Here is a 25,024-nt window from a genome sequence, read left to right on the forward strand (position 1 = left end):
GAAGCAAAAGAGCTAAAATTGCCCCTTTAGCTGAAAACAATCACGAAGTATTGGCCTTAGCTTCATTAAAAAGTGCAGCCACTGAATCCAACATTAATAGAAACAATTTTATTTTTATAGTAAAGAAGGCTTTGGACCCAGATAAAGCAAATGAAATTAGGAAAAACATGTCTATGCTTAAACCTGTTAAAACGAAAGTTAAAGATGCTCCTAAAAATTCAATGTGATCTGTCCGATGAACAATACCAGATAATCAGTAATAGTTCCTTATTAAAAAATGCAAACATCTATTCGTCTCTTCATAAAATTTTAATTGAAAAAAAGAAATGCCATCCTGATAATATGACTTTTTCAGAAACATCTGCAGTTTGCTCCCTTCAATCTCTTTTTAATCACACACTGTGTAGAATCTTGAGTCAAAATAGTTGCAACAAAATATTTTCTGAATTATCGGTTAAAGATATCAATCAACATGGAATGATGCATTTCATAGGCGGTTTTGATGGAGCGTCCAGAGTCTGTATAAACAAAAATATTTAGATACAACTCTTGATGAAGTTATTAAAAATGAAGAGAGTATTTTCCAAACATCTCTTGTGTGTCTTAAACTGACTGTTAATGATACAGTGATATGGTACAAAAAACCATCTAGTACATATTACTGTAGACCAGTATGTTTGCAGTACAAAAAGGAAACAGATATGCTAATTAAAGAAAAAGAGGAACGATTACATTTGAGGTTCAGAAACTTGAACCATTTGTAGTAAGTTTAGAGTCAGAACCAGCTGAGTCATCTATGATGACAGCATTTATAAAGTATAATTTGGATTTGACTATGTTTGATGGAAAAGTTATTAATGCACTGACAACTGCTACCTCTTCTCAAAGCTGTGTTGTATGTTCAGCAAAGCCAGCAGAGATGAATGACATTAAACTGATTAGATCTAAACCTGTCAATAAAGAAGCTTTATCTTTTGGTCTTTCACCTCTTCACCTTTAGATAAGATGCTTTGAGTACATTCTTCATCTTGGATATAAATTGAAAATTAGGTCATTTTATGCTAAAACCTCTGAGCAGAAAGAATCAGTTAAAGAAAGAAAAGCATTTATCCAAAAGAAGTTCAGGGAAGAACTAAGTCTTATAGTTGACATACCAAAACAAGGTTTTAGAAACACTAATGATGGTAATACTGCCAGAAGAGCCTTTGAGGAATCGAGAATTTAAAAAGAACTGGTATTTAAAAATAGATAAAAAATTTTATTTTTTAAAAGTTACGGTTTTTTAAAATAAAGGTCACTGTGATGGTTAATAACCCTTTCTCTTGGGTATTATATCACCCATTAACTGTTTATTATGTAAATGTATCAGTTATATGCAGTTGATTGGTATAGACTAAGATTGTACTATTTTTTATTTGCATTTTCACTTCCTGGATTTTAACATCCAAAGAAAAATATACCTCAGAAGAAGAACTCAAGAAAAAGTTTAAGAGTATCATGCCAAGTCCTCAATTTGTCATGATATGGATATGAACATTTTAGGTATTGCAAACTTTGTCAGAGCTTCTTTACATCAAGCAAAATAAGAAAAAAAAACCCAAAACTAATGTTTTGCCTAAAACATATCAACAATTACAGTGGCAAGGAATTATTGTAAAATAAAAGTTAATCAAGAGAAAGTAACTCGGAAAAAATGTGTGCTGTGTAAGATATGTATTATATATTCCATTTATAATGTGAGGCTGGGGATTTTATTTAAACTTTATTGTATTTTATGCTTTATTTAAGTGATGCAAGCAGCTAGTTGCAGATTATGATGACTGTGGCGGTTGGACTGTGGTAGAAGCATGATAGGAGCATCAGACTTTTTTAATAACAGTTATTATTGCATAATTGTTATTTTTAATTTTTCTTCTTTTCACTTTATCATTTATTTATATGACAGGTTGAATAAGTCTCCGTATTTCTACCTGGTTTTATTGTTGACTCGCTCTTTTCTTCTTTTAAATATTATATGTTTGAGTGGGGTAAAACTTAAAGATAATGTTTAAAATTTTCTCATCTTTCCTCTTCACAATAATATAACTCAATACTTTTTCTTTATTTGGTTGCTTATTGAAGTATTTAGAAACAGCATATTAAATCTTTAAAAAAATAATTCAGCCATAGGTATATTTACACAGCTTTTCAATAAAACATTCCGAGAGGTTTTTTTTTTCACAAAATTAATTCTTTCTATTTTTAAAAGCATTTTACAAAGCAATATTATGATAAAATAACTTCTACTGACTCATGAGTGTATGGCTTATGTAACATGATGCATATGAATGAAAATATAACGCTTCAAGAAAAATCATACCAATGCAGGATAGACCTTGATTTTCATATGCGTAGCCATTTGTACATGTGCAAATTCTGTACGTGCCATTTTCAGATATACATATTTCATTTTCCATAATATCGTGGCTATCATATGGGTACTCGTCTAAATATCGAAAAGCATTTATTAGAAATAAATGAAAGCAATTTTTTATACAATTCCTATAAACAACGTTTGTAAAAAAAAAAACGATTTTTTAATTGATATATATAGTTTTGAAAGTATCTTTTTAGGGAACCAGTCAAGTTTGTTTACATATATAATATAAATTTCTTTGAAATCAAAATAATTTAGGAAGTCTCAAACAGACTTCTGAGTTTAGATATTATTGACTAGTCTTAGCTATCGGGTCTGAATTTACACAAACAGATGATGATTTAAGATTTAAACTGCATGCTACCAGACTCTTTCTTTAGCCTTGTGACAATTTTTGCCGCATACCCCATGGTAAAATTTATATATTTACAATATTATTTTTAATCAGTAGTACCCACCTATAGCCAGACATCTCTAAACCTTACAAAAAATATATTTTCAGCATTTTTATTAAAAATTGTGAATATTACAACAATAATAAAATTATGACTTATACAACAACTATAAGACTGAAAAAATTGTTAAGTCCAATACGAGCTTAAAAAGTTATTATGTTGTAAGCTATTTTGTAAATCTTTAATATTTTTCTTTCTAGAAAACAGAATTTACCTAAAAATTTTTCATAAGACTTTACAAACCATAAAAATAATAGAAAAGTATACAAACCATAAAAATAATAGAAACGTATTCTGAGTAACAAGTTATTATCTTATAATCTTAAGGTAGTATTCTCATTTTAAAACACAATAATTGAAACAATTGATAAATATTGTTTATCAAATGGTAACAACATTTATTTATCGTTTAAGATGAATAGCTATCTAAACATTGATGTGGAATTTGTAAATAATTTGAATTAATATTAGTTGTTTATACAATATGCTTGATGATAAAAATATTTACTGCCTTGGAATAAGTTTGTTCCGAAATCCCTCAAAAACAAGAACAAAGAGAAAATATATCTTTCGGCTGATTGGCCAAATGTCACAAGCTCTTAGCTCAACTAGACTGTCCTCAAATAGAGAAATAATAGCACTATTCTGTTACTACAAAGTGAAAACAAAGCAAGCAATTTGTGATGTAAATCTCTTAATCTTTTTGATGAATGGTCAAGAGTAGTTAAGAAACTCATAGTTGATAATGTCAAGCGCGTATGATAAATTTACAAAAATATAAAAAATAAAGATATAAATTGAAACACAATCAAGATCTCTTTATTTAACATAAAGGACGGGAAAAAAATTAGAAAAGCTGTTTAACGTTACTCGCGCCAGATTCATGGAATTATCACCGTACATGAAGAAAAAGAGTTTCTCATGATTCACCATTAGATCAAATGGCGTAGTAATATAGAAAATGTTGTTAAAGCATATAAAACAGGAGAGAGATGCATTTAGAGAAAACAAATCTTTTAAAACAAGACACCTCAAAACAAAGAAAAAAATGTTATTTTTCAAACTTTGTCTGAAAGCGAAATTTCTTTTCACTGTAGCATTTAAGCATCTTGGTCCTGAACTTATAAAGATTAATGTTTATTTATCATCATGTTCCAGAGAAAAGATAAACATCAAAAACTTGTTTAGAACTTGTATTTACATTCATTTTTAAGTGAACTCAAACCTGGATTTCCATTAAAAATTTATTAAAATAAAAAATCACCTGTACAGAAATAGTTGACTTATTTTTGATCTTTGAGGCAGCAGTCAATAAGTATCTTTTTATTTAGATAAGCAATTGAATTTACAGAAGTTTAGCTTTAGGGGTTTATGAGCAAACTACATCTTGAAACATAACTGAGAATTTTGAGAGACTGTTTTGACATTATATGTGCCAACAGTGGACTTCAACTCGTTTGATTTTTTTTATAAACAGTTTTATTACCTTTTTTTTAAATTGCTTTAAAGAGTTCAAGCATTAAAAGTTTAATATATTTTGAAGTAACTATCAAATAATTAGAAAAGCTTCCAGGAATATATCTATATTTCAGAGAGCAATTGTATTAATATCATTTAAATTCAATATCATTTAAACTATTTCATTTTAAGCATCAGTGTGATTTCATAGAGCTAGATAGTGTGATTTTATTGAGCTAAAACTTATCTGTTCGCTGAAGGTTTGGATGTTTAGAGAAAAACTCAAGGAGACTAAAAATAAAAAATATATAGTGGATTATCAAAGCGCACTTTGCATAAACTTCATTCAAAACGTTATTTGAATGAAAGCTTTGCAAAATACACTACCGTAAGCCCTGTTTTAATAATGCAGTTACTTAATCAAAAACGGAAATTATTATGTAGGCATAGATTTTTCTTTATTCAGAAGGTCTACAACTCTGTCAAATTGGCTGTTGCCACATAAATTTTGAAAGATACTATTGAACAAGGAGTGAATTTAATTGATGAATACATCAAGCTATATACTTTTGAAAAAAAATAAATCCAGTTTCACCTACTATTAAAAAAAAGACTTGTTAACGCTAACCAGATGCGAACTTAACCATTTAAAAATACTGTTACAGTTTTGCATTGTTGCTTTTTTTTAATTAGGGAAAAGGCGGGTAGCTTTCGAAGGCCGGTAACCCCGAACATTTAGCGTGTAATTGAATCTAAAGAAATTACTTGATCTTAAGTACAACAAAAAAATTTGTTTAATAAAGCTGTGGCATATACAAAATATCTGTGGCAATGCACCAAAGCGATCGGTTGTGCCAGATATCGGAAGTGCCAAAATATTGTTTAGTACCATCAGAAGAACTAAGTATCATTATTTTTAGTTTACTTAATGCTGTATCAAATTTTGATTTATACCTTTAATTTTTATTAATTTGTGATCAAATATAATTTATGATACCTATTTAAATTTTTTTTTTTTGTTATGATATTTAAACTAAGATTAAAAGCAACAAGAAAACTGCATCCTAAGTTTCTTTTCATATTATGGAAGTATAGGTAGAACTTTAAAAAAAAAAAAATCAAAAAACCTGAGGACAACCCTTCCTTTGTCTAAAAATCATAAGCTGAAATCACACATTTTTAAATTTGGGGCCTACTTTAAATACATTTATCTTGGAGCGTAAAATGTGCCCGCGACTTATCTTATTCTTTTTTGAAAGAGTATTTTATTGCTATTTGAATGGTCTAAAGAAACTTAGAGGATATTGTTTACAAAAAAATTATGAGTCATCAGTGTCATTATGAGAAATGAAAAAAATCCCAAGATTGAATGTATAAATTTTCTATTACTCCTTATTACAATTTTTTTAATGCAAAAAAAAAACTTAGGGGGTGATATTACATTGTTGAAATAACTTTACGTCAAAATGATGCTAAATCTGATTTTTTTTTTTTTTTTTTTTTTTCATTTAAACGGTTGTAGACTTGAAAAAACTTTTTTTACCAGTAGGGGAGATGGGGGCGCATTGATCGCCGGGGCAGTATGATCTTTTGGCTTTTACTCGTTCATTTTTGCCTTACTAGAAGTGAGGTTGCAATTTAATTAACCATTATGCTTCCCTAATTGATTATTCGTAATATTTTTTCATAAGGTTATCAGCGTCAAAAAAATAAAGAAAATATTGTTTTTCGTCATAAAAAGTGATTTTTTTAAATCGTACTATAATTCAAATATATTTTTATTTAGATGTCTGTATGGGTTAACAACAATTTTGTTTTAAACTTGTAAGTGTTAGGTGTATAATATAATATATAATTTTTATTTGGCTGCAATTTATACAGTAGATATTGCTATCAATATGTTACCTATACCTATTGGGGTACATTGATCTTTGACTATGCGGGGCCCATTGATCGGAGGATCAAAGTGCCCCATAGAAGACGAAGTGCCCCATGTTTTTGTTTATAAGCAATACAGTTAAACGAATGGAGTTGTATTTATAATTTAAAAAAAAACTATATATAAACAAACAATAGCTTTTAGCATTTAATTTTTTAAATCTACTTATGTTATAAGCTAGTAATAATAATACTATTATTTTATAATATCAAAAGAATAATATTTAACATAATAATTAAAAAATATTTAACATAATATTATTATGTTAAATATTAGCATTTATTAAAAACGTATGTTTTTATTGATATATTTTTTTACAGATCTTAAAATGGTTAGAAATAGAATTAAAAAAACAAATAAAGTTGCTATACCAAGTGAAACAATGAAAGTAGCTGTTAACAAAGTTTTAGAAGGAACACAACTGAATGTTGTAGCACGTCAGTTTAACATAGATAGAATGACTTTAAAAAGATATTGTCGTAAAAAGAGGCTTAATCCAAATGAAGCTTTCAAGCCTAACTACAACAATAGACAAGTTTTTACAGCAGAAGATGAAAAAAGTTTATCAAGTTATTTACTAATTGCATCAAAAATGAACTATGGCCTTTCAACTAGGTCAACGCGATTATTGGCACATGAATTTGCTTTAAAAAACAATAAGATATGCCCATCATCATGGATCAAAAATAAAATTGCAGGCATTGATTGGTTGCAAGGTTTTATGAAAAGACAACCAGAGTTGTCTCTACGAACACCTGAAGCAACGAGCTTTGCTCGATCAACAGCTTTTAACAAACACACTGTAAGAGAGTTTTTTCAAAATCTTAAAACGGTAAGAAATCGATATAAATATAATCCTAACTGTATATATAATGTTGATGAAACTGGTTTAACAACCGTTCAAAAGCCGGTAAAGGTTTTAGCTGGTAGAGGAAGCAAACAAGTTGGAAGAATCACATCTGCAGAACGAGGAACATTGGTAACTGCATGTTGTGTCTCTAATGCTATTGGAAATTCCATTCCTCCATTATTTATTTTTCCTAGGGTAAAGTTTCATGATTACATGATTAAGGAAGGACCTCCTGGATGTGTGGGATTTGCAAATCCTTCTGGTTGGATGAACTCAGAAATTTTCATAGAATGGATTAAACATTTTGTTAAATATTCAAAGTGTTTTCAGGAATCTCCGGTTTTGTTACTTCTCGACAGTCATGAAGCCATATTTCTGTTAAAGGCTTGGAGCTTGCAATTCAACACGGAATTACAATGATAAGTTTTCCTCCCCATTGCAGCCATAAATTGCAGCCATTAGATAGAACTGTTTTTGGACCATTGAAAAGGTTTTACAATTCTGCATGTGATAATTGGGTTTCAAACCCAAGACCAATGACCATTTATGATATTGTTTCAATAGTTCGAGAACCGTATACAAAAGCTTTCTCACCATCTAATATACAGACAGGATTTAGAGTAGCTGGCATTGAGCCATTCAATTCTGAAATTTTCAAAGATGACGAATATCTACCATCATCAGTTACAGATAGAGCTGCTCCAGATACAGTTACTATCACTCCTGTCAACAACATGGAATCTGAAATGATACCAGCATATGTTAATCACATAGAGTCTGAAATAACTATAGTAAATATTGAAACAAGTATTTTAAACAAAGTGTCAACAAGTGTTGCTTCTATAATCTCACCTGAGGTTTTAAGAACTTACCCAAAAGCATCTGCCAGAAAAAAAAAAGTTAAAAGTAGGCAGTTAAAAACAAGGATCTTGACTGATACTCCTGTCAGAAATGAAATTCGTTTGTCAAAAGAAAAGAAAATTTTGAAGCAAACCAAAAATCAACAAAAAGTCTCCACAAAAGATAAGAAAGAAACTAAGAATTACTTGCTTAGGAATAAAAAACAATGTAAACCAAAAGCTGCTTCACAACTTGACTTTCACAAATGATGAAATATTCTTAATCAAAATATTGTACTTTTAACAAGTTTTGTAAACTTAAAAGTTGTATTCTTATTTCAGTCTTTATATTTCAGTTCTTATAAATTTCAAGTTGTTGTAAAGTTTTAAACGTATATAAAGCGGGTAGCTTATAGCTGCTGTGATTTATACATTTTTTAATTAAAAATTAGACTAGTGGGTTTAACTGCTATATTTAAAAAATAATTAAAAAATTTAGATGTATTATATGTTATACAATATTACCCTTTGACTAAATTATTTACAAGATTTAGTTATAGAAGTGTTAAACGTTTAGATAATATTACGCATATAAGATCAATGTGCCCCAAGTCGGAGATCATAGTACCCCATAGTTTGGGGTACATTGATTTTTTGAGAGGGTTGTTTAAAAGTTAAAATTATTCATGTTTATCATTTTTTTAAATCAAAATATTTATATATTCCAAAAGCCAGATAGTTCTACATGTGTTTCGTAGTTAATAAGTTTTTACATCTCTTTCAGGTTCTGCGCAATTTTCGAAACACTGCTACGGCGATCAATGCGCCCCCATCTCCCCTAAACATTTTTCACTTGATGTTTATTGAACATAATTAATTATAGTTAGGAATTATTTCTTTATTTACAGTTATTCAGTATGTTTATTGAGCATATATTTCTGAGTTATTCAGAACAGAGTAAGAGCATTTTATGCTAAATGTACTTTAAAAAAAAACACTTAGTTGCAAAAAATATGTCAGAGCCAGAGGTTGTTGTTGAAAAAATTTGCAAAGTTAATGATGTCAAGTGTGGACCATATCTTCGTTTCAATGAAAATAGGTTATTCAAGATACAAGATCTGACTTTGGATGTCAAAGCACACTTTGTAAAAATTAAAGTAAGAAATGCTCTTAGCGATGTAAAAAAAAACCCCGTTAGCATCATATAGTAGTGTAAAACGATTGTTGTTTAATTCCATCAGTTTACATTGCATAATATCTAAGTTTTATGTTTTTAGGTTTTAAAGGCGCACCAAGAGACAGAATGGAAAGAAAAGTCTCTTATAGAAAACCGAGGGTGCATATCACTTTCTGATAACGACTATATATGTCCTTACCATAGATTTAACTTTGGTAAGAATCTGTTTACAACCGTATTTCAACAACAACAAATTTTATTTACTAAAAATTTAAAATAAATATTTCAAATTTTGATTTTTGTTAAATTCAAGGTATTGGCTGGGTTCCTCCAAGAAGACGCTGTCATCCAATGCATGAGCTAAGTGTTGGTAAAAAATCACCAGCTGTAAGAAGTGTTTCAATAAATATGTCAACAAATGTTTCAAAACATTACAACAAAAATGTTCCTGTAGGTTCCGTATTTTGTCGCAATCCCAAAGTTTGTTAAAATTTATGAAGAAAGTGACTCTAGATGAACATATTGTTCTGTGTTTAATTGAACATGAAAAATTTACTAAGAAGTTACTTATGAAAGTTTTTGGGTGCTCCAAATACAAGATAGAACAGGCACGAAAAATGAAGGATGCTAACATAGGTACAACTATTCCTGTCGAAAAAGAAATTACGCGAAATCGACCAGGAAAAAAGCTGAACATTTTCTTGATTTCATATTTAACAGCAGTCTTCTTCAAGATGTTGCATATGGAGTCACAAAAAATTAAATTTGACTCAAATGATGTATGTAAAATATCTCGTGCAGTTTTGAAAGCTAAAATGAGTCATACAATTGCATTTTATAATGAAGTTTGCAGTAGTGAGAACAACTCTCCTTTATCGGAAAGCAGTTTGTGGCGAATAATTCATGCTGATAAACCATCTCAACGAAAATGTTTAGCGGGACTGGATGATATTACTGCTGCAGCTATGAATGGTTTCTCTATGTTGCAAGATTTACCAACCCTAATTCTATCTCCCACTGCCCAATATTTGCTTTAAGTGATTTAACCGACAAGCAATTGCAACAGATTTTAATAGCACCTAATGATAAGATTTGTTATGAGTATGAAAATTTACACAAATCCTTAGTTGAGATAAAAAGATTAGCATCAAATAATTCAGCCGACGAGGATACTATTTATGATATTGAAATTGCTGAAAAAGATAATATTGATTATAAAAAAAATTTAATGCGTAATTGTCAGCAGAAAAAAGCCAAAGTTTTTGCTTTTGAAAGTCTTGATGAAGAAACTGGATTTTGGTTGAAAGACTATTGCCAAAAAGTTCTATTATCCAAATTCAGGGAAGTTCAAAAAGAATATTTTGGAAAAAAGGGGATGTCACTGCATCTAGACATTCACTAAGAAAAACAACATTTTACAAAAAAAGGTGTATTTTACTGCTCTTTATAGGTGTGAGCAAGGTTTATCGGAAACACTATCAATTGCCTAATTATTTCTTCCGAAGTTTAAGCATGACCATTCTGGTGTTAATAAACTCTTTGCAAAATCTGACAATGCTTCATTGTACCATGGCAACTTTATAATGGAAGCTCTTTTTATGTTGTGCAAAAATAACCAAATACAGCTTAAGCGCTACGATTATAACGAACCTTGTCGTGGCAAGGATCAGTGCGACAGAGAGGCTGCCGGAGCAAAGTCATTGATTCGTAGCTTTGTTGATGCTGGTAACGATTTGATGTGTGCAGAGGACATTTATACTGCTTTACATTACGGACATGGGCTGAAAAATTTTGCTGTTGGTGTTGCCACTATAAAGGGTAACAGCAAGTTGAGTGGAACAAAAATAGCTAAAATAAGTCAGTATCATTCGTTTGAGTTCTTTCATAACTATATGACAATGTGGCGATACTATGCAGTTGGCGATGAAGTTAAACAAGAATTTTCTAATGTCAATTTTGATCTAAAAATGTTTTTAACACACCCATATATTGATACTGACAAGAAAACAAGAGTTTTTAAAAGCAATAAGAAGGAAAAGTTTCGCGAAGATAGATCACTAAATTTGTTTCACTTTTGCTCTGAGCCAAATTGTAATGGATCATTCCATACATCAGAAGAACTAGAAGAACACATGATGTCGGGAAGACACATTATCACCACTTAAAAATCAGGAATGAATAACGTGAGACAGAGTTTCATAAATAAGATGCAAGTTCAGTCAAACTTACATAGTTATAAACCAGACTCACAACAGTAGGTATTTGAAGAAGAATGTTCTGACATTAGCAAATATGTTAAAGGTTGGGCTTTACCTATACGCAGTACCTTCCGGTATAGTATGAGACAAAAAGATATATTATATAAACTCTTTATGGAAGGTGAAGTATCTGGAAAAGAATTTAGCCCAGGGCAGGTGCACCGTTTGATAAGAAAAGAGCTTCATGTCTCAGAATACGTAACAACTCAGCAAATAAGATCACTATTTTCACGTTGGAGCAGGCTTCAAAAAGACAAAACATTAAATGAAACAAATGATGTTGGTAGTACTAATGCGGATAACGAAGAAGAAGAAGAGACAGCAGATCAAGGTAATAATTTTTATATCTACTCTCATTAATATATATTTTAATGTTTTTTTGTAATTATAAATATTTGTACAAGTGTTTGGATAAATATTTATATTTTTCTTTCTGTAGATCAAGAAGAATTAGCAAATGAAGAATTTGAAAAGGAATTTAAAAGCATTGCCATTGATTTATCTGGTGTATGGTATGAAAACAATTGGATTGTTGTTATTTATATGAGCAATTGGTATCCTGGGATTATTAATGAGCTACTTCATTTTCATTCAATGTTTAAAAAAAAAAGTTTTTCATTCAAATAAAAACATTTTTTTTTTAAACATTATTTGATCATATTGAATGTGTCACTAAATTTAAATGAAGTTTTACTTTTGTCCAATGTTAATCAGATTTTTCAAACTATTTTTCAAATTAGAAAAATCATTACTCATATTAGGTTCTCATTGATGGTTACATGGTGAGCTGTATGAAGTATGGTTCTGCAGTCAAGAATCTTTTTAAGTGGCCGGCTTTTCCTGATGTTACAAAGTACAAAGACAGTAAAACATTTGTGGAATTCTACCACCATTACCGTTAAAACAGTCTGGAGAATATAAGCTTATGGATGATCAATTTAAAAAAGACCAAAAGGCATTTCAAGCAACAATGCATTAAAATCAAAGATATAGGATTTGTAAAACCGATTTACGACGCAAACAATGACATAATAAGAGAAGGACGTGATATATAAAGTTGATTAATTCCGCTGCTACATTCAGTTTTTTTTTTTAAATATACAAAAAATTTAACTTTTTGTAGTGGAGTTATTTCAACAATGTAATATCACCCCCTAAGTTTTTTTTTTGCATTAAAAAAATTGTAATAAGGAGTAATAGAAAATTTATACATTCAATCTTGGGATTTTTTTCATTTCTCATAATGGCTGATATTTGAACGCTAACTAAAACATTTTTTGACACTTTGATGATTCATAATTTTTTTGTAAACAATATCCTCTAAGTTTCTTTAGACCATTCAAATAACAATAAGATACTCTTTGAAAAAAGAAGAAGATCAGTCACGGGCACATTTTACGCTCCGAGATAAATGTATTTAAAGTAGGCCCCAAATTCAAAAATGTGTGATTTCAGCTTATGATTTTTAGACAAAGGAAGGGTTGTCCTCAAGTTTTTTTTTTTTTTTTTTTTAAAGTTCTACCTATACTTCCATAATATGAAAAGAAACTTAGGATGCAGTGGTCTTGTTGCTTTTAATCTTAGTTTAAAAATCATAAAACCCCAAAAGTGACTTTCCAAGTATTAAAAGGGCAAAAGTTTGACCGACCATAACTCAGGAACAAGAATTATTTAAAAATAAATTTACTGGCATTTTTTTAATATTACAAACAACGCAATATGTAAAATTGGGAATGATTGAAAGATTTCACTTTTGAGCATTGCCTGGTTTTCTCAGAAAATAGCTCTTAATTTCAAGCTTATTGTTTTCCAATTTTTTTTCAAATAGTAAATGTCTAATATATATAATTCTAAATGATGGCGTTTTGAGAATTAATGCACCCTCAAATAAAATGTCAACCCTGTATAGCAGAGAACTGAGTGGAGTTTTTTTGAAAGGAAAAAAAAAAGGTCAAAAACTATCAAAAAACTAGTTCATACAATTTTGGAGACAGATTATCTTACAATTGACAAAAACTAAACAAAACGTTTCGCATATTCATAACTTTCGCATATTCATAACCCCGCAAACTTGAAACTGAAAACATTCCTACAACCCTGAGAGATGAGGCACAAAAATTATGTTAAAATTATTCCTACCAAAGATTATAATCACTGGGATGTATTTCTAGCATTATATGAGTTAAATTATGAATAAAGTATCTGCCAAATTGCTAAAAAAAAGAACTATAATCATGTAAGAAGATTGAGTCCAGGGCTCCCCAATTTAGAAAGTTCTTGATTTTCTTATGTAATTTATTTTACGTTTTGTGCTTTTGTTAAGTACCCTATCGTTGTTTTTTTGTGTTTGATTTAATAAATAAGTGTCTATAATTTCATTAAAATAGTTTTTTCACTTTATTTTCCGTTTGCATATGGGTATTATCTCTATAATTAATATCTCTACTTGCTTATTTAGATATTCAAAATATTTTTCACGACACTTATTTGCAATACTTTTCATAAGTTTCGTTTAGATCCATTAAAGTAATTTTTTTTCTTTCAATAAACTTTGTAGCAATCATAAATTAATAATTTCATATCACGTGATTTTTTGTTTTTTATCGAAACCTCATTAAAACTTTCCAAAGTTTCTTATTTAGTTATTCAACATAAATATCAAATGATTAAGAAAGTGCTCTACCTAAAAATAAACAATTTTTTTATGTATTCTTAAGAGCTGCTTTTTTAAATACATATTATAATCTTATCAGCTATAACATAATGTATCAAACACAAAGCAAATGGTATGTTATATCTAAAATAAATAATCTTACTTGATCATTTCACATTTTTTATGTGATCAAGCTTCAGAACCTTGGCTGCAAATTTGTGTTTCAGTATAAAGGAATTATGCAAATTGATACCCAAAAGTAAGGAAAGATAAATCAAATACATTTATAAGATAGAACTAACTTACCAATTCTCATTTGACTAAACCATTCAGCTGATATAGGTTTTAAAAAACCAGAACTTCCATTTGTTTGTTTGAAAGCAACTGATAAGGAATCAAGAATTTTACCTTCACACATGAGCGCCTCAATATAGTACTTGCTGTTTGCTTTTAAAAAGATTTCTGCAGATTTTTGATTCTGACTAAAATAAAATGCCAAAATATTTCCCATCAAAGTTCGTGCCATTACTTTTAAAGTTTTACAAAATCTGTAACTATAGTTTTAGTCTCATCAAAAGTAAATCTAACTTCTTGTATGTAAACAATATAATATATTATAATAAATTAATAATAATAATATAAATTATTATTATTAATTTATTAAAATTAATGATGATAATATAAATTCTTGTATGTGTAAACAAAATAATATGGAAACCTTCAATAACGTGAGTTGTATTGAAAGATTTTCCTTAAAGATTGATTAGGATCATTCTATATAATTTGAAATTATTAGTTACTAGTAGCATTCATTTACCAATAATTCTTCCAGCTCTCTATTATCACAGCATGGCAATAGCTTATATAAATACAAGAAGAAAATTTAACTAGAATGTTTATTAGATAACTCCAAATTTGATTTTGTTCTACTAGCTTTGGAATAAACATTGTCAAATGATACTCAATTTTAAAATTGAACATGAGCACTTTCATTAAGATAAAAGTATAAATGTTGATTGCATAGCCAGGAGCAACTGGAGAATTTGAAATAATCTTGTAAGATTGTTGTTTCGAATAATAAGAACTATTTGAAGATATTTTATATTTATTTACCAACAAACAAATAAGCTAATAAAAAAGAATTTAAAGTTATGATTTATATCTAAAATTTAAAATAGCAAATTAAAAACTAATATATAATCATTGAGAGTTAAAAAAACAAGCTCTACTTAATTTTAAAGCTTACATGGTATAAAATCAGTTGTTTAGTATCCTTTCAAAACCTATAAGCTTGGAACAAGAGAAAAGCTGTAAGCATACAGTGAGAACAGAATTGAATTAAAAAAAATAAGTTTTTAATAAAACTAACATCTTTGAATAAAATATTATTTCACACACTACTTATACAGATTTTTTTTTTCTTCAATTATTCATTTGGTAAAAACCTACAAAAAAATTGTTAAATTGTGTTTATAGTTTTGATTACCTAGTTAAGAATTTGTAACAAAAAGAAGGGGATTAAAACACTTGCACATAAAACAAAAAGAAAAACGTTAAAGGTTAAAGTTAAGAAAAAATACCAGTTTATTAAAATAACTAAGAAACAGTTTCAAGTTTTTATTTTTTATTAATATACTTTATATTTAGTTGCTTTAATTACATAAAACATTTTGCTTTAATTACATTTCAAAAGCGTTTCGGCAAGGATTCCTCTTGACATTTGATTTGATTATTGTCGATGATAGACCATGATTTAAGCTTTCTTCAAATCTTCCTTATTTTGTAAATGCTCGATTATTTATTTTTTTAATCTAATAAACTCCATAAATTCTCTATTGGATTCAAATCTGAGCTCTGTGAAGGCCATTCCTAAACGTTTATGTCATTTTCATCAAAAAAGGTTTTATTTTTTTTAACAGTATGTTTTGGATAATTGTCTTGTTGAAATGAAAAACTGTTTAAATCTAAGTTTTTTAGAAGAAGATTTTAAATTTCGTTTCAATATATTGTTATAGAAATCAGCATTCATAGTTTCATCAACTAATTCTAGTTTACTAACACCATACAACATGCCATACAACCCCTTAAAATTATACTTCCACCACCATGTTTAAAAGTTCCTGTCGTGCAACTGAAATCAAATGCTTCATCCCTTTTTCGCCAAACTCTCTGTGCACCATCAGATATTTTTAAATTAAACTTAAGTTCATCAGACCAAAGAACTTTTTTTTCAAAATGATGCTGGCCTTGTATAATACTTTTTTGAAAAATTCATTCTTCTCTTCATATGATTTTTTATTAAAAACGGTTTTTTCTAAGCTATACATCCACTGAACCATGCTTTATGAATGCAATATCTAATTGCTGTTAGTGAAGTTGTGTTTCCTGTTAATTTTTCAGAAGGTTCGCTATATTTTTTGCACTTTGAAACCAATTTTTTTAAATCCTTTTCTCTTCATTGTTTCGTTGTCTCATTATTCTTTCGTTATTGTTCAGTACAAATTTTAAACTTTTCATACTGTTTGTATTTATTTACAATTGCTCCTACTGTTGTAATTGGAATATTTGTAAGTTTTTCAACTTTTTTAAAAGTATTTTCTTGATTAACCAAATCTAAAACCAGTTTTCATTGAGTAGTATTTAAATATAAACCTTTGGGTGCCAACATGTTCGATGAACAGAGTTTTTAATGAATTTTTTTTATGAAAAATAATATTAATTGCTAAAAATAGTATTCTAGAAATATAAAATAAGTAAAAAAAAAAAGAGATTTCATTAATTAAAAAAATTATAAACATTCATAACGAATTATAAAATAGTTTTTTACTATTAATTAGTGCACGCAAATTAATACCTGCTTAAGTAAAAAAATCAAAAATTGTTTAACAAATACATTTTCTTACATTTTTACTTATTAATTATAAATAAGAAATAGCTATAATAAACTAAAAAAAAGATGATTTAGTTATTTTTATTATTTAAATTAAAAGCAAATTTTAGCAAAATAAAATGCAAAAATTACTTTGTACAATTAAATTCTGTTCTCACTGTATTTACTGTTCCCACAAAATGAAGATCTATTCGTCGCTAAATATGACTTAACTCGTAATTTTTACGCAATTCAATTGTTGATAACAACTCTACATTTAATTCAATTTTTGATGATACGCTAGATTACTTCTGTTAAACAAAGATTTATTACCCAAACAAGTTCACATCAAGTTTATATCTTATATTAAGTATTGGTTCTCACAACTTTTTCATCATAAATAATGCCATAAAAATCTCCACGGTCAATTTTAAGAGAGATAAGAAGTATTTTGATATTGATCATCTCTTTTTTTAGGTCTGCCTGAGAAAAGAATATTGCTTGAAAAATCGAGTTTTACACAATTATACCATTTTTGCAAGATAACTAATTCTAAAATTAAATTTTTTATTGAAAATAAAAAATTTAAGTAAGATGCTATTGGTAACAACCTCTCCATTTGAGATGATTTATTTACAACCACAAAATAATAACTTGCAAAAATGAACGTTCACTGATGCCCAAAACAAAGGATCAAGTATAAAAAAGGCAAAAGATTGCTTAGGGAAAAACTATTCCCTTTTTTAAAAACAGAGTTATTTCTAAGAGTTAGCTTTAATAAAAGTTAATATTGAACATAAAAGCTTTTTATTGCCATTATTAACTGCGAACTTATTTACACAATGGAAGGGTATAATATGAAGTTTTTACTTACATTTTACCAATATAATGAAAATGAAGGTTTTTTTTTTTAAATACATTGTACTAACTATGCTAAAACTTTTTCAGAGAACAATTTATTTTATTCTAAGTATTGCCAATTGTTAGCTTTAACGTTTTAAAACTATTCTGGCGGTATATTGAAGCTGAATTAAATAAATCTCACGATTTGAAACATTCTAAAAAATTAATCCAGTACTTGGCTTATTTTTCAAAAATTAGAGTGCTGCTTGTTCAGGCCATGAGTTTTTGATCGGAGCAAGTGGTAGTTGGAAAGAGCAGTATAAACTGATTAACACTGGTGGGTTATGACAACACACAGCAGTACCTCAAAAATGTTTTTTATTACATATAGCCAAGCGTTGTTGTGCTGAACAATCAAATTTTCATATCATTTTGCATTTTGGGGATGGTTAAGCTTCAAAGCTTGGTTCATTTGTGTTAATTGTTTTTGTTTTCACTCCGAGTTTAAACTAGTTCTGTGCAACTGATGTTGCACAGAACTAGTTTATTGTCAAAGTATTTTGTTTTGCCTCTAAAGTTGATGCATGTTCGAGTTTTATTTTTTGCGGTTAGGGCGGTTTTAAAAAATCGATTTCCCCGTCCCAATTTGATGCAAAAAACCCTTCAAACTTTGTTGCAGTTATTTGCACATAAAAAAACGGCGTTTGACGGTTTTTGACAGGAACTGATGTCGATCAGCAGTATTCATTTATGCCTTGAAGGCACAAAAGTTGAATAAAATGTGTTGCTACACTTCATTAATATGACACATAATAATAACAACAAAAATATAGTTAATACATAATACAATGCGATTTAACGCTAATTATGCCATCATTTATAAATTATTCAAAACTTATTTATATCCACCATTTTGTTAACATAATTGTAAGCATATGTATAATTGTATAATATAATATAGTATGTATAAATTCTTTAGTAAAAGTAACTTAATTTAGTAGTTTCCTGGCATTTCAGGTGACTTATATCTATTAGTTATCTCTGCATACTATATATTTAATATGGCACACCCAAATATCAATTTTGATTTTAGGTAATTAGTAAAAAAAAGCAGGACGAATCGGTTTAAATCACTTAAATTAAGTAAACTTAGTTTTTTCATATGATATGTCTCACCTGTCCCAATGCAGATATTGCACCCAGGATTTCTGACTAATAATATTGATTTTGTTACCAGGATCAATGCCTCCACTTAAATACAAATCACAAAAGTTATCACAAGAAATGTAGAAAGTATAATTCCCATCGTATACTACTTGAAACCATCCTCTTACTCTTTGACAATAATTCTCATCAAAATTTTTAGGTGCATCAAACTCATTAATAAAGTGGTAGCCATCTGGATATTGAGGATACTTGAGACTCTCTTTCAATTTAGAATATGTATATATTTCCATTGAATTGTCAATGTTTAGATAAATATCTCGAATTAAAACACCAAGATCTATATTTAAAAAAAAAAGTCCGGATGATAAGATTTTTAATAGGTAATATTACTTATTACGTGCAATACTAATGCAATATATACTAATTAGTTTATATGACATTAGAATTTCTTTTTATCAAATTTCATATATGTAATTTTTAAAACAATGTTTTTGAAGTAATTTTATTATTGTTTACTTAAGTTAAACCCCATATTAGAGCTCACAATGCTAGAGCTGTGTTTTGGCAGCTTTTGGATCCTGATTCTAAATACAACAAATATTTTTACAGCTCAAAACTGTATTTCTCTCATATTACTAACGTACCCAGCAGGCACTCGAGAATGAAATACCGTTGAAACAACTTTGAAACCGTATATTCTACCATATATTGACGTTGAAATAACGTCGTTTGCCTGCTGGGTTCCTTATCTAATTACTGTAAAAATAAAAGCTTATAGAGCATTGAAAGCATTAGAATAGATATTGGATTAATATAAATATATTAAAAAAACTAAGCTAATATCCGTTTATGGAGGGATGATTTTACATATAGACTATAAAACTAATCGCCCTGTTTTTTTTTTGGCTTTCGTTCATTTGTAATCTAATTATTTAAAAAATTAAAATGACATAAAAAAAGGATTTTATTCATATACTAGACAAACTTTACTACTAATAAAGCTGTTGATCAAATAATTGAATATATTTATAGCCTCTCGTTTTTATTTGTTCACAAAAACGATAGACAAAATGATCATTTTGCTAAAACTGTTTTAAAAACACTTTTTTAATATGATGTAAATTTAAAGCGTAAGTTGATGTAACAAAGTATTTTCGACTCATTTTAATGAAATAAAGCCTCTCTTTTGTCACAATAGCTTTGAGTTAATCTTTATTTTAAAACTATTTCTAAAAGTTTATTGCTATAACTAATAAATTTGATAGGTAACTACTTTACCCTTAAAAGTAATGTAAATTAGGCAAGTATGTTTTAGCCTATTTGAGTTGGCTGAATCATGTGGAGAGAGAAAAATAAATACTTATGAAGTTTTTTTTCAAAGTGAAATTAATCAAAAATAGTGTTCAGTTATTAATGATAATAGTTAAAGCATGATGAATATTTAAATTAATATTTTAATCCATTTAGAATTTGGTTACTTCAGGCTTGTTGAAAAAATAAGTGGGGACCGAGCAATTTACTCTGTTAAGTCAAAAAAAGTAGGGGTGTAGAGAGGGGGAAGGGGAAAGAAAAGGGATTGGGAGATGCTAAATAATCGTTTCTTTAAAAATTTGTTTAGATTAAAATGGGTTTTTCTTTCTATGTAAAAAAAGTTTATAGATGTACAAAAAAAAAAAAAAAAAGCAAAATAATAAAAAAAAAAAAGAAAAAAGTCTTATAAGAAAACAAACTTGTTAAGACAAAGGTTTTAAATATCATTCAAATTTGTTTGCATCAGCAGTCGTGAGGCCCACGACGAACTTAATATCAAGTAAAAAAAGTTTTATATTTGGTTTTGTGTACTTTTAGGAACAAATTTATCTCGAACCACTTTATTGTTATTTTTTTTAACCAATTTATGTTTTTAAGCGGATCTATGTTAAAAAATTCAGAAAAACAAAAATCCGCACCTTTCCTCACCAAAATCGCTAAAGTTTGGCACAAACGTTTAAAGGCGTAACCTTAAGACCATAATTTTCTTTTTTTCCAAAAATTCTTATCTGTTTAGAATTTAAAGCGAGTTAAAGTTTATTCGGTTTGGACTAAAAAATGAAAGTGGAAAAGAGCCAAAAACGTTTCCCTTTACTATTGCCTTCTTAAGGTAATTGTATTAATGCTGCGGTGTTGAAGTTTGGTTCTACATGAGTTTAAAACTTGAAAAATCCGGATATTATTTTTATATTTTTAAAGTCAAAGGAGCATCTTAAAATCCATATAATGCAACGTATTATAAGTTAATTTAAACTTATGATACAGCATTTAATAAATATAAAGTGTATTCCTACTTTGAGGAGTTATTTTGCAATATTTAATAATTATTGATGTTTCGTATAAACATCATACTTTGCAAAATTATTAAAATCTCTTACTGACTATATTACCACTGTTTCCCCATCAATCATATTAGAAAATACAAACTTAGTGAGTTAATTTTTTTTTTCTTTTTACTATTTACTAGTAAATAAAAAATGTAAAATACTTTTTTAAAGAAAAAGAACACAGTTTTAGTTATTTTATATATGGTTTGGATTTACTTCAAAAAAGTGTTCAAAAAGTATACCAGTCTCATCATATATGAAAACAGATTGAATATTCAAATGTCTAATTCCTAAGGGAATTGTTTGTTTTTTTTTTCAAGTTGACTGGATAAACAGCAGTATACTTGATTTTGTATTTGGTATTCCGATTTGGCAACTGATTTGAAAATCTGGAATCTAGGATTTGATGTAAACTGATGGCCATTTCAATGAGCTCATCTCTTTAATCTGAATAAAATTGAATAAAGGTATACCTTAATTACTTTCATTACAATATTTGGAGATTGCTTGTTTAGATAAAATATCATCACCCATATTTATACATGGGTTAAAAAATGGATTTGGTTTTAACAAACTGTCATTAGTTTTAACATAGCTTAAAATGCTTCATTATCTGTTAACTGTTGTCAAAATATGTATGAAAATAGGTAGGCCATATACACTTCAACCATATTTTATAGCCTGATTTTTTAACCTCATTTTTTATACTTTTCGATATTTAAACCTAAAATGATGTATGAAATCATGATTGTTTGCTTTTGCTGGTTGAGTTTTTGTTTTTAAGTTTGTTTTATACTTAGTTTTCTACACATCCAAATAGATGAGTCGTTAACATTTTAAGCGTTTTTTTCTATAGCCGCGCTGGAGTGTTTGTTCTGTCTAATTTAAGTGAACAAATGCCAATTAATTGTTTTATAATGCCAAAAAGAAGCATATTGGATGAAAAGGAGAAAGAATAAGGTAAAGCTCAAAAAAAGAAAGCGGTGGCAATTCGAGAAACTTCACGTAATCTCGGTAGATCATGTATGGTGTTAAGAAAATATAAAAAGGATCCAAAAATTATGCCACGACCAAACGTTAGCCGAAAAATTAAAGCTAACAGTCAAAGATAAGCGAAGTATTGTGAAACGAGCTTCAAATTCCTTCATAAAATTGTCGAAGATCAAATCTATATTGAACTTAATGGTTTGTAAGAAAATAGCGAGTAAGGTTTTACACATTAGTCACAATATTGTTCAATCAAAAGTAGTAAAGAATCCAAATTTAGCTTCCAGGCTCAAAAAGAGGCATTTGAAATTTGCTATACTGAGAGTCAAATTGATACAGTAAAATCTAAGTAGTTTTTTAAATATTTTATTATAAATGGTTGCTTTTTTTTTTTCAGAAAAGTAAAGTCAAATAATTTTACTTTTTTGAACTGCATACATATTTTCAAATAAAAAGGAGATTAATTGGGATGGTTCTGATGGATTTACCGGCTATTGGAAAAATATGCGGAAGAAATTAGAAGAGCATTCCAACCGTATCTTCTAAGGAGGATCTTTGTTGGTCTGGCTTAGAATTTGTGCCACAGAAAAACCTAATTTGGCGTTTACATCTTATAAAATAAGGTCCTCAGATTAGATTGAAGTTCTGAACAACTGTTTAGTTCACTACAACCGTCGCGAAAAATTCGTTTTCGAGAAAAAAAATGCTGCTATTCACATTAGCTCAACTACAAACTTTTGGTTTCACAGTCTAGAAATTGGTTTGTTTTGCTGGTCAGCCTGTAGCCCGGATCTGAATCCCGTGGAAAATATCTGGGGAATCAACGTCTAATTCAATTACATTGACAAAAAGCACTACAACATCATTCCTGAACTAAATTTGGATGCCTGGGAGAGTTTTGAAATAGATATTCTATAATACTTGGTTAAAAGTACATCTAATAGAAGTTTTCAGGCTATCAAACATATCAGAGATACAATTAAAATGCCCAAAATATTCATAAAACTAAGTATTTTTATTTCTTTATTGAAATATTGGTTTAATCACTATTGTATGAATACATTAAAACAAGTAATAAAATCAAAAGTTTAGAATATGTTGTATAATGAAAATGACATAGTTATTTTGTTAACAAAGTTAGTAATAAATGATTAATTTTCAAAATACTGCACATTATTTTGCAGCAACTTATGACGATATGCAACACTTTTATAAATCACAAACCTATATACTAATTTTTACAAGTCAATTAACTTTAATAAAATTAATTATCATTTTTAAGTGAACGGAAAATTGCATTTGGCCTTCTTCAAATCTTTTTTTTCCTTTAAAATTTTTATAGAAAATTTAAAAAACAAAAATGTAATTTCAATTTCTGTTCAATTAAGCGTAAGGTCCTGTTCTGTTCAATTAAGCGTATGGTTCTGTTCAATTAAGCGTAAGCAAAATAACTCCTTGAAGTAGATTTTCACTTAATGTTTAAATTATCTGGATCAAAACATTTTTTTTCACTCACATTTTTTTTAGAGTAATAGTTGCCAATGCCCATGGATAGGCTCTTATTTTTTAGCCAAAACCTAAAAAACTTCTCTCGCTGCAAGTCTTAAACTGATAAGAATTTAGGGAAAAAAAGTTTGCGGTCTTTCCTTAATAATGCCTCTAAACATTTGAGCCTAATTTCAGCAACTTTCATGGGAAAAGTCCTAGCTTTTCGTTTTTTAACATGGATTAACTCTTTTGTTTTTTAAAAACTTTATGAACAATGGCAAATTATGGCGAATAAAGCAAGATAATGTAGTTAAAATAGCTAAAGGATTTTATGGAAACTGACATCCAAAGAGTTTGCTGAATGATTCTTGTACATTAAAAGCTCCTGTTAACAGGGTCGAAAACAATGTGTTTTTTTTTTTATTACTTCATCAACCTTACCTACATCATTCAAAAACATACAGAAAATTGATACACCACAGGAAAATTAAAACAAAACTGTTGATTGTTGTATTGTTAAAAATAACAATTTATCCAATGTCACAAAATAGTTATAGAGTAAAAAAAATGTTAAAAATTTTGGTTTGATTCTTTCAAATTATCCTTCTAAAAGTATAAGACTTATATAATCATATATGATGATGTTATAAAAACAAAAAAAAAATTTTTTTAAAATGAGTGGCATCTTTGAAAGGCATGTTCTGGTAAGAAAACTTTTGATATGAATAACAGAATACTTTATTCAATGCCTGTACCTTTTTTATGCTTCTCACGACAACTAATTCAAATTTATTAAAAGCATAATAATCACGACTTGTTTCTTAATTCAACTTTATTCAATTATTATGATTGTAAATGCTATTACTATGTTAAAAATAGCAATCTTTGTATTGCAATATTCAACTTGAAGTGTTTTGTGCAGTCTCATGTACCATAATTGTCTGAAAATAATTAAAATGCTTATTGTTCTGGTGGTTTCAATGGCTGGTTTCGTTATTTCGTTTTTATGGCTGGTTTCGTTAGCAGGACAGGTCTAACTCATTCTCTACCTTATATCCTTATACTGGCTTTCCAATCTCAGTCATTTTTAATCAAAAGCATATCATACAATATCATACAAGTAACAGTTTGAATAAATGAAGTTTAGTATAAAATATTTTGGTAAAACATGGAAATATTTAAAAACATTTTTACAAAATCTCAATTTAAAACCTCTAAGCTTTACTCTCTTAAAAACTGCATGTCCAATTTGCATAAACTATTCACTA

At 28.5% G+C, this 25,024-nt stretch overlaps 2 protein-coding genes and 1 pseudogene across 12 annotated transcripts in view; 2 read left to right on the forward strand and 1 right to left on the reverse strand.

The window, feature by feature from the left end:
* The window catches only part of LOC149890532 (uncharacterized), a 59,462-nt gene that overhangs the window by 25,144 nt on the left and 9,294 nt on the right, over positions 1-25,024 (reverse strand). For 4 of the 11 annotated variants that reach the window (XR_016450488.1, XR_016450487.1, XM_090080933.1 and 1 more), the window contains exons 4-6: positions 18,934-19,261; positions 14,352-14,527; positions 2,360-2,485 (exon numbers count right to left, since the gene is read on the reverse strand). Coding sequence is in view for 7 of the 11 variants with exons in the window: in XM_090080933.1 (XP_089937059.1) it covers positions 2,360-2,485; positions 14,352-14,527; positions 18,934-19,261 (630 nt within the window). In the remaining 4 variants the exon portion in view is untranslated. Of the gene's footprint in view, positions 1-2,359; positions 2,486-3,142; positions 3,235-14,208; positions 14,322-14,351; positions 14,528-18,933; positions 19,262-25,024 lie in introns of those variants that run through there. The other 7 variants (XR_016450490.1, XM_090080936.1, XR_016450489.1 and 4 more) reach the window with 5 other exon arrangements.
* Positions 8,935-9,498, forward strand: LOC149890533 (uncharacterized). The gene is made up of 3 exons (XM_090080927.1): positions 8,935-9,114; positions 9,235-9,369; positions 9,448-9,498. Exons 1-3 carry the CDS (start codon positions 8,935-8,937, stop codon positions 9,496-9,498), a joined length of 366 nt encoding a protein of 121 aa, XP_089937053.1.
* Positions 9,689-12,371, forward strand: LOC145186908 (uncharacterized; annotated as a pseudogene).

This window comes from Hydra viridissima, unplaced genomic scaffold (genome assembly GCF_058129835.1).
Source record: "Hydra viridissima isolate aposymbiotic clone 2 unplaced genomic scaffold, HvirCarnegie_v1 scaffold_3, whole genome shotgun sequence".
In the NCBI taxonomy this organism is placed as follows: domain Eukaryota; kingdom Metazoa; phylum Cnidaria; class Hydrozoa; order Anthoathecata; family Hydridae; genus Hydra; species Hydra viridissima.

What these genes read in the sequence shown, in the direction of transcription:
- LOC149890533 (XM_090080927.1), top strand. Translation starts at nt 8,935, where the DNA reads ATGTACTTTAAAAAAAAACACTTAGTTGCAAAAAATATGTCAGAGCCA. An exon ending in CACACTTTGTAAAAATTAAA is followed by an intron (nt 9,115 to 9,234) that starts GTAAGAAATGCT and finishes TTATGTTTTTAG; the next exon opens with GTTTTAAAGGCGCACCAAGA. An exon ending in GTAAGAATCTGTTTACAACC is followed by an intron (nt 9,370 to 9,447) that starts GTATTTCAACAA and finishes GTTAAATTCAAG; the next exon opens with GTATTGGCTGGGTTCCTCCA.